The 10,429-nt window shown below is 37.8% G+C and overlaps 1 protein-coding gene across 2 annotated transcripts; it reads left to right on the top strand.

Moving 5' to 3' along the window:
* The first annotated feature begins 1,777 nt into the window (after positions 1 to 1,777).
* On the top strand, positions 1,778 to 6,085 carry LOC146390420 (H-2 class II histocompatibility antigen, I-E beta chain-like). 2 transcript variants are annotated; one of them, XM_084923469.1, is made up of 6 exons: positions 1,778 to 1,880; positions 2,082 to 2,354; positions 4,201 to 4,414; positions 4,495 to 4,562; positions 4,657 to 4,779; positions 5,362 to 6,085. In XM_084923469.1, the coding sequence occupies exons 1-6, from the start codon at positions 1,826 to 1,828 to the stop codon at positions 5,382 to 5,384; spliced, it is 756 nt and encodes a 251-aa protein (XP_084779595.1). In that variant the 5' UTR covers positions 1,778 to 1,825; the 3' UTR covers positions 5,385 to 6,085. The 2 variants fall into 2 exon arrangements, with proteins under 2 accessions (XP_084779595.1, XP_084779596.1); XM_084923470.1 differs by having other exon boundaries at positions 4,657 to 4,812.
* The last annotated feature ends 4,344 nt before the right edge of the window (positions 6,086 to 10,429 follow it).

The following is a 10,429-nucleotide window of genomic DNA, read 5'->3' as shown; positions in this document are numbered from 1 at the left end:
GATTACTATTGCAAAAAAAGGTAATTAGATTACTGTTACTTTCCAGTAAGCACGCTGCGTTACTGCATTGCTAAACTGTGATTTTGGCAGTCCCTCGTCCCGTGTGCTTCATATTCCGGTTTGTCTGTTCTGTCTCATCACATAGATTCTGTTCAACTGTGTTCCCCAGGTGTGTGCCAAGCTAAAGCTTGTCTCACGACAATGATATTAGCGTGTGTGACGTTCGTGGTAACAGACTTGTGCAGATCAACAATGGATAATATATCGAGTGCGGGAGAGAGTACGACTGTGCCGCCTTAAAAGCATGGAAGTACTGACCTTACTTTGAGTTTGTTTCATAAAAAGTGACAAAAACATTAGTGTCCGGTATACACTGCGTGGGAAGAAAACTTCTTTCTACAGCGAAAAAAACCCATAAACTTCTGAGCAAGTACGCTGCCACGGGAATGTGAAATTCACAGAGAAACTAAACGCAAAAACGCAAAAAAATTTTTATTTTATATGCTGGAATATGCAGAATATAGGTTTAAATGTTAAACAAATTTCTTCAAGTCAAAGACTGTTGCATTTAATTTAATTTTTGCTTGATGCATAAAGTTAAAAGTTTAAAACTAATAAAGCAAGTTTTAAAAACAAACTTTTTCATTTGATTACATTTTATATGATGGATTATGCAGAAAAAAATAGAATTGGGCTGCTTTATTACCTATTCAGCTTGTGTGTCATGTTTTTAAAAAGTAACTAACTAAGCAATTAATTACTTTTGAAAATAAGTAATCAGTAAAGTAACAGGATTACTTTTTTGGAACCGTAAGTAATTAGTTACTGATTTTTTTTTTCAGGTAACTTGATCAACACTTTTCACCACACTTATTATATGTTGCAACGTAGTTGGACAGTCACATCATATTATGATAAAAATATAGAAAAAAAAAATCAGGAAGGGGGCAAACACTTTTTCACTTGTGATTTACCTTGAGGTCAGATCAAATTTCTAACTCTGTAACAGCGTGAGTCTGTGGACAGTAATGAAGCTTTTACACTGTCAGTCGGCTCCTCAGAATCATTTACTGTAGAATCACTGATTAAAGATCTGTATAACTGATTAATAATGTCTTGATACATACTTAGTCATCCAGGTAAGAAAATCTCAAAAAGTTGATTCTGTTCATCTGGATGTGACTTTTTCAGAGGGAGAAAGATTTCATCACTCATTCATGTAATTTATTCAGTCTCAGCTGACTGCAGGTTCATTAACAGCTTAATTGATGTCCACAGACTCATGCAGTTCCAGAGTTAGAGATGTGGTTCTGACCTCAGAGTAAATCACCATAATCAATCATGTAAATACTGTTGATGTGTTTATCACACTTAAAATTTCAGGTCTTCAAACAAATTCAAGCTTTACTTTGTCTAACATGTACTGTCATCAATAATGATACTGTATGTAGCGGAGATGGCAATAAAGTTTACTTTGACTAATGAACATGATGAATCTGCTGGTTCCAGTATATTTGCTTAACTATAGATAATATCACACTTTATAAAAGCCAAATCATTTTGTATTTAGTTTATCTTTATCTGAACAAATAAGTCACAGTGTTTCCATCTGAACAGCCTCAGTCCTCAGTCGGATTAATACCTAGGACTGCATTAGGTAGAGAAAAAAGGGGTGTGGCAGGGTGGGGTTATAAACTACAGATGAAACCTTTCTAAGAGAGTTCTTCCTATTAACAGGTGATGCTGTGATCAAGTGACTATGTCATCTGGCTTTTAAAGCAGCTCTCAGTCAGAGTGAGTCAGTTTGTTAAGAGCACTCAGGAACATGGCTTCATCTTTTCTCTGCTTCACCCTCCTCTTCATCAGCATCCGCACTGCAGGTATGATCAATGCACTGATCAACACACTCATACCAATTAATACATCCATCTTTGGTCTGTATATTGTTGATCAATACATGGTTCATTGACCAATAGACTCATCAATACAACATACAGTTTATACTTTATCATCTATTACACAGCAGGTATGATCAGTTCTCCATAGTCTGCACTTCACTGATGTTCTGTTTTGTTCTTCAGATGGATTTTTAGAGTATAGGGTGGATCGCTGTGAATTTAACACCACTGAGCTGAAGCACATCGAGTACATCTACTCTCGCTATTACAAGAAGATAGAGTACATCAGATTCAGCAGCAGTGTGGGGGAGTATGTTGGATTCACTGAGCATGGAATGAAGCTGGCAATGCTCTGGAACAATGATACTGCACGGCTGAATTCAATGAGACAAATGGTAGCGGCATATTGTTACCATAACATTGATATTCATGATCGGGCTGTTCTAGCTAAGTCAGGTGAGTGTGTAGTTGTGCAACATCATCAGGGCATCAAGTTCAGCCACACAGTGACCAACACTCTGAATCACTCAGTTTAATCCTTAAACTCCTGAAGGTTTAAATTTGTTTAGAAATTTGGAGTCTACTGGAGTTCTGTTTCTTTAAAATTCAAGAAACAAAGTTTTTTAACAATGAAAAAATTTTTATTAAATTATTTCAGGATTAATTAAAACTTTAATTAGAAGTTAAAAAGTAGAAGATGATTTAACAAATATTTGTGTAAATACAGCTTGCATTGAATGCTGGTGGCAAAACTTGAGCTTCTTCCAGTTTTTAGTGCCACAGTTAGGCTATGTTCACACTGCTGGTCTTAATGCTCAATTCCAATTTTTGGATCAAATCCGATTTTTTTGTCTGCTTGTTCACACTACAAATAAAATGCGACAGCAAACGCGCTCTAGTGTGAACCCTCAAAGCGGCCCGCATGTGCAAAAGAAGACGTCACACAAACAGTATTGTTTGACTGATGGCCTTTAATATAAAGACTTCGGACTTTACGTTTCCCAATTTTTGCTTTAAGTTATTTTGTTATTTACATAATAATGTAAATAACCTAATAATTATCCTTATTGCTGTTTTAGAGAGGAGCGGTGCTTCAAAGGATAGTTGCAGATTTCTGTCAGAATCTGCAGATTATACAGTATAAATAAAATGTTCACGTCTTCCCAACAGTTTCACTGGATGGCCAGGAAGCATTTGCAATGTCTTATCGGGCGCTTCTCCGGCGTCTGTCTTGTGTCAGTGACGTAAAAGACGGATTTAATGCGACTTGACCATTCAAACAGCAGTCGCTTTCTAAAACATCGGATATGTATCGGATTCAGTACCACATACGAAAGTGACCCAGATCGGATTTGAAAATATTGGATTTGTGCCGTTCACACTGTCATACCATGATCGGATATGGGTCGCATAGGGTCAAAAAAATCAGATTTGATGCTCTAGCGCCTGCAGTGTAAACGTAGCCTAACTCACACTGATACTGTTAGTGTTAATTAATAATTGCAATTTGAAAAAAAAAGTGTCATTTTTTACCAGGATGTCCTTCAGTACACTTATTAAACAAATATGTAGGACTGCTTTTTTCCATTTGTGCAACATCTCTAAAATTAGAAATATCCTGTCTCAGAGTGACGCTGAAAAACTAGTTCATCCGAGAGAGTGATATTACGCCAATTATGTCAAAATGAGTGATTTATGACCCCAATAAATTATTCATGAGCTTAGGATGTAATAAAGAAAGTAATAAAAATATGATATGAATAAAATTATGATATTAGAAATTATGAATTAGAAAGAGAAATCATATTTCTCCTGTATTGGCTTCCCTTCAGCGGCTTCCTGTTAAATCCAGAATTTAATTTAAAATCCTGCTCCTCAATAATGAGACCTCATCTTATCTTAATGACCTTACAGTGCCATATCATGCCATTAGGCACTTCGCTCTCACACTGCAGGCTTACTTGTCATTCCTAGAGTATTTAAAAGTAGAATGTGAGGGAGAGCCTTCAGTTTTCCCACCAAAACTCTTGCTCATAGGGGTCATATGATTGTTGCATTTTTTTTTCTTATTTCCTTGTATTAATGTAGGGTTTTTACCTTACAATAGGCAACTGTTGTGATTTGAAGCAATATAAAAAAATTGATTTGAAATTTGCAATTCTAATTTATTTAATTACAAATAACCAAAATTATGCCATTATCCTGACAGCTAACACATTTTCTATAGGTAGATTACAGATGATTCTGTCCCATTACACATAATATTGCCACAATGGAAATATAATGTCTGTGTGGTTTTTAGTTCAGCCCAGTGTCAGAATTAAGTCCAAGACTCCGCTTTCTGGTCACCATCCTGCCATGTTGGTCTGCAGCGTCTACGACTTCTTTCCCAGTGAGATCAAAGTGAGCTGGCTCAGAGACGGACAGGAAGTCACCTCTGATGTCACTTCCACTGGGGAGATGGCAAATGGTGATTGGTACTACCAGACTCACTCCTACCTGGAGTACACACCCAGGTCACTCCACATCAGATCCAGGTTCATTTCCAGATCCAGTTCTGTGAGTGGTTTGTGAATCAGTGGTCTTTGTGTTGAAGGTCTGGCGAGAACATCTCCTGTGTGGTGAAGCACGCCAGCCTGAAGGAACCTCTGATCACCGACTGGGGTAAATACCTGTCTGTATGTCCACAGAAATATGTATTTGACTGCTCACCTGTCTGTTTGACTGTTGGCCTCTGTCTGTCACCTGTCCGACTCAGAGCCGTCCTCGGACAAATCAACTCCTGAATCAACCACGCTGATTGCCATCGGAGCCTCTATACTGACCCTGGGTCTGATCTTACTTTTGGCTGGATGTTTTCTCTACAGGTGGAAAGCCCGAGGTTAGACCAGGACTCACACTCAAAGACCAGTTGGCAAGTGTTTATGTCAGCCTTTTTGTTAGCCTGTTTATGTTCTATATTCACTTTCAGCTAGTGAATTTAATTTCTCACAAGTTTAGACAAGTTTTAAGTCCATATTTAGGCCCCAGTCTAATTTCACTGATGCGTTCAAATGTGATAGATCCCAGCTATCCCTGAATAAGAGGTCTGGATTGGCTCTCCATCTAAAGGGCCTGAGTCTGAGCTTTTATTACAATTTTTTATTCTAATATTGCATTGGAAGCTAAATTACCAATTAACACAATCACATGTGTATTTTTGAACTCTATATTTTATCTGCTGTCCTCTGATTAGATATTAGTCCCTTATTTAGACAACCTCAGCTGCTTCAGGCCTCAGGCATCTCCCTCTCAGACTTAAAAGATTTCACACCAGTTCAGACCCATTTTTCAGAGCAGACAGAGTCCATGCATTTAAACTAGGGACTTCACTGAATCATTGTTGTTGATGTTTGATTGAGATCAGTTGTCCTCATGTGGATAAAGAGTTTCTTATTGACTCTGTCCTTATCTCTTTATCCAGATCATACTCTGTTTTTCAATTAATGAGGCAGGATCCTGATCCTAGTCCTGGCTCTTTCTGATGGAGTAAGAAGCAGCTGATTTGTGTGTTCAGCAGACTCATGATCTCTGGAATGGGCGACTCTGAACCTGATCCATGACCAAACTCATGTATAGATGTTTAATTAATGTCTTTGAACCACAATAAACATAACATTTCACCTGTGTGCTTACTTACATGCATCAACACATTGATGTCACTGTACACCAGTTTAAAACCCTTTAGTGTTCCGGTCAACCAATTGGTAGAGCACATTTTCAGGCCCTATATCTAACTGAGGCTTTCACTGAAATTGACCTACCTTATTGAGTCTTTTCTACCAATTGGTTTACATCTGTAATGCCAAAAAAATCCATCAGAAGGCACTGCAAATGGAAACTGTTGGCTCTTCTTATCCCTCTCCCAATAAAACTAAAGTAGGAAGATAAAATTTTTTGATATATGATAGTGTTGGAGGACTTACTAAACAGATGTCACTTGACAGCATTAAAAAAAGTGAAATTAAATGTTTAATAATTTTTTAAAAAAGTGGTCACACAAAAGGTTGATTTGTCCCTTTATGGTGCTAATGCTAACATAACCTAAATGTTATTAAAATTGATTATTTGCCATAAAATCAGACCACTAGACCCATTTTGTTTATCCATTGCTATTGATAAATCGCATTAAGTGTTAGCACAGCAAGAATATGCTGAAATAATTTCCTCAGTAAGTCATTTTTGTAACTTTCTGAGTTAATATTAATAAATATTGTAAAAATCAAGAATAACACGTGGACATCATAAATATCACAACTGATTACCTTTTACTCAAATTACAGTAGCTGGTAAATTAATATTACTAAGTTGTCAAAATTATAATTTCATGTTGAGCAAGTACTATATGGACACTAAACAATTATATGGCTCAAAATCACATGGTCCTGTGGCATGATACTGATGATACCATCCACCTTCAACCACAGTGTGTTTGAGGTCATGGTTTCAAGAGCTGGCACTCTCCACCAATATATTGCCAACAAACCAGATGAGTGGGGCTTTAAATTGGTCTGCCAAGCAAGTTCATCTGGCATCATCCACGACTTGCTGCTGTATCAAGGGGGGGTCTACATTCTTCAATGCTCTCCTGAGTGAAAAGGAACAGAAGCTACCTTTAAGGGGCCAAAGTTGTAAAAAAAACACTATGCAAACCCATAAAAGAACCGCAGCTCTTCACAAGTTTCAGCTTGGTCCAGAACTTGCGCACCTCATTGGGTGTCAGGTGCATTGGTACTGTATGACCAAACTGCACCTGTGGAGCTCCCCTGATGGCAGACAAAGACCTAATGAAGAAGGGCCATGAAGCCTGTTATTACAGGCTGATCAAGGTCTGATTGCAATGAAATGGTTTGACAAGAAATGTGTCAACCTCCTAAACATCATTAGATCACCATTCCATGCCCATCACTCATCCCTGTATATAATTAGCATATGGGAGGAATTAAACTTTCTAATATGCTATTACACCTGTACAAGACAAGTTATAAGTTACAAGTTAAGGAGATGGCATATTCCACTGTTCGGATACATCCTTGACTTGAATACCTGGTCTACAAGAGGGACTGTGCCCTACCGGACCAGAAACCGATGGCTCTCAAAAGGTTTCCACCTGGCTGTGTCTGAACCAAGTTAACAAGCCAGCATCTAGAGTTGGACAACCATGATCCAGCTCTCCAAGACCACAGAATAAATGCTACACCCTAAGACCCCAACGACCAAAACCACAAGCAGATGTGCTTGATTTGCACTATTCTATTTTAAACACAAAACTCATTTTGCACAGTAGCATTCAATCAGAAGTGGCCTGAATGTGAGTATTTTGTGCTGTCGCACATTTTTCACATTTGCAGATGAAAAAACTATGTATTTTGTTGTTTGATATAATACTTTCATTTGATGGAATGAAAACAACAGTGTTCACTGGCATGCTACTAGAAATAAACTTTATCCAATGGCCTGGATAGTTTTGTTATTAATTTGTTGTTTTTAGTAATTAATAATTTGGCACTTTATTTGATTTTTTTCAACTGTATTATCTAATGTACTTGTATTTGCATGACATTTCATACTTTTACCATAGAGGGACATCTCAACTGTTTGGTAGAAATCAATATTTTAAAAACTAAAGGGTCTATTGAAAAAAGAAATATTGATTGTGGTTATTAGTCACCCAATTCAATAAGAAATGGAAACAAAAACATTTTCCATTGCTTTTTTCTTGGTGAGGACCTCAAAGGGTTAAACACTGACCATGAAACCACTGTCCTGCTGCACGGAAAAGTGTTTTTCTAGATCACTTTTTGTTAATTTCTTAATGAACAAATAACTGTGCCAGAAATGGTTTTTTTTGTTTGTTTGTTTTTTGTTTGTTTTACTGAGAAATCAAAGTGGTTGAGTAAGGTAAACCTGCCCAGGATAGAAGTGATGTTATTCTCTTATTAAAAAAAAATATCTATATTTTTAATATTCATGATTCTCATTTATTTTGGTTAGTTACTGTAGCTGCCCACTTGGAATTACCACTCGTGACGCAGAGAGCTTCGACTGATGCAACTTTATTCTCTCCTCTTTAAACCACCGACAATATGGCACCGTGAAAACTATAAAGATGCACAAACAAATACCATCCATTCACTTCCGCTTATCCTTTTTCAGGGTCGCGGGGGGCGCTGGAGCCTATCCCAGCTGTCACAGGGCGAGAGGCGGGGTACACCCTGGACAGGTCGCCAGTCTGTCGCAGGGCCAACACACAGGGACAGACAACCATTCGCACTCACATTCACTCGCACATTCACACCTAGTGGCAATTTGGATTAACCAATTAACCTATCCCCACAAGCTGCATGTCTTTGGACGGTGGGAGGAAGCCGGAGTACCCGGAGAGAACCCATGCAAACACGGGGAGAACATGCAAACTCCACACAGAAAGACCCCGGCCTGATGGTGGAATTGAACTCAGGACCTTCTTGCTGTGCGGCAACAGTGCTAACCACCGTGCCACCGTGCTGCCCAAACAAATACCATTAAACATTTAAGTAGAAAGTGCAGAAATGTTCACATTTTACCATAGAAAATCATTTTGATTAACTCAAATAGTGACATTGACATAAATCAATAGTTTTTAAACTATTTATGTTACAGCATTTAATAAAATGAATTAACAACAACCTTTCTGTCTCTTAAATACATAAACAATCATTTGCAATCATTAACCAACCTCTTTCTGCTTCCAAGGGTGCTAATCATGCTGAATCAGCTAGCCAACCTCCTCCATGCACATCTCTTAGCCAGTCTTTCCACACCACAAACAAATGACATGCATATACAATAAAAAACGAATTCAACCACATTGAGTAAACTTTCAAAGTTATAGCATGTGACAGATAAATAAAACACATAGTTTTGCATGAGTACCCTCAAAAAACAAACGCTTTTACGCACTCTGAAGCAACGTGTTTGCCTCACCTCACCGAGAACTGAACAGGAAGTCTGACACAATAAAAGAGGAAGTGCTAAGGTACTCTTCAAAATAAAAGCACAAAGTAAAGTGGCTTTGCCGGCATTTACAGTTACATCACTGCTGACCCTCAAACCTAACATGAAAGAGCTGACCCAATGGTAGACCACTGCTGATAAATAAAACAGCCATTTGAACTCATAGTTACACCCAGCAATATTATCTATAACTGCAGGTCCCAGTCAACATTGTAAATTTTAACATTCTCATTCTGGTTTGGTCAATAAAAACAAAATGCAATGATTTGTATTCAGGCAACAAAAGCTTGGAAAAGTCACTGTTACTAAAGTGAATCAGCTGGAGGAGCATTTAGAGGTTAATTGGCAGTAAGTCAGTAACATGACTGACATACTGAGTAAAAAATGAGTATAAAAAGAGCACTTTGAAAAGATAGAGTTTCTCAGAATTAAAGACAGGCAGAAGTTCACCAATCCATCCAAATGTGCATCTACAAACTGTGGAGGCCAATGACTGAGACTTTGGAGGCCAGCAGGGGGGACCAGCTGCGGAGACTAGTAATGTGTCGGTCGCGAACGAAATGGCTCTTAGAGCCGGGTCTTTGACGTGAATGATGCGAGCCGGCTATTTATTGCGAGCCGTGTTTTTTTTTTTTCCTTCTCTCACCCTCTCGCACTTTTTTTACGCTTCACTCGGCACGTGAGCCTTGTGCTTGTGAGGGGGGAGGGCGGTAGTTACACTCGCAGTAGCACAGGAACAGAGCGGGAGGGAAAGAGAGAAAGAGAGCCAGGAACAACAACGTCACATTAGAAAGGTATAGTAATCATCCACAACTATTTTCAGTTGCAGATGATAAAGGATTCAGAAAGTTTATTCATGCAGGTCCATATGACAGAGAATATGCATCTTCTTTTTTTTTTTCATATTTTAATTTATATTTAATTGTGTTGTGGTTTGCAGTGTTTTGTGTTGTTTCACTTTAAATTTGTTTAAAAGGAAAAAGCTGAAAATTTAAATAGGTAAAAGTTGAAATGTGAATAGCTGGTTTTTGTATTATATGATTTCTTTATTACATTTTACGTACAAACTCTGAAGCACGTACAAACTCCGAAGCACGTACAAACTTCGAAGCACGTACAAACTCTAAAACACGTAAAAACTCAGAAGCACATAAAAACTCAAAACACGTACAAAACACAACAGATGTGCTCCAGGATGTTAGGGGCAGTGTTGAGCTTTTGTTACCTAGTGGCTACACAAGCCAGCAAGTACCAATGACCGGATTTGGTGTGTGGTAGTAACAGGTAAATGAACATTTTTTTTTTAATTATTTGAATATATATATATATATATATATATATATATATATATATATATATGAGTGCTTGTGTATAAATACACAAACAATACACATATGCTTTCAATTGTGTAATTTAAGTAATCTAGGGAGCTCTGTTTTGGAAGTTCAGTTAAAGCTAGAAATGTGTTTTGGAGTTTGTTCGTGTTTTGGAGTTTG

Source organism: Perissodus microlepis, chromosome 3 (assembly GCF_051167445.1).
Source record: "Perissodus microlepis isolate ML-2025 ecotype Zambia chromosome 3, ASM5116744v1, whole genome shotgun sequence".
In the NCBI taxonomy this organism is placed as follows: Eukaryota; Metazoa; Chordata; class Actinopteri; order Cichliformes; family Cichlidae; genus Perissodus; species Perissodus microlepis.
Note: the sequence above shows the minus strand (reverse complement) of the source record. Positions and strands in the feature narration are given on the sequence as shown.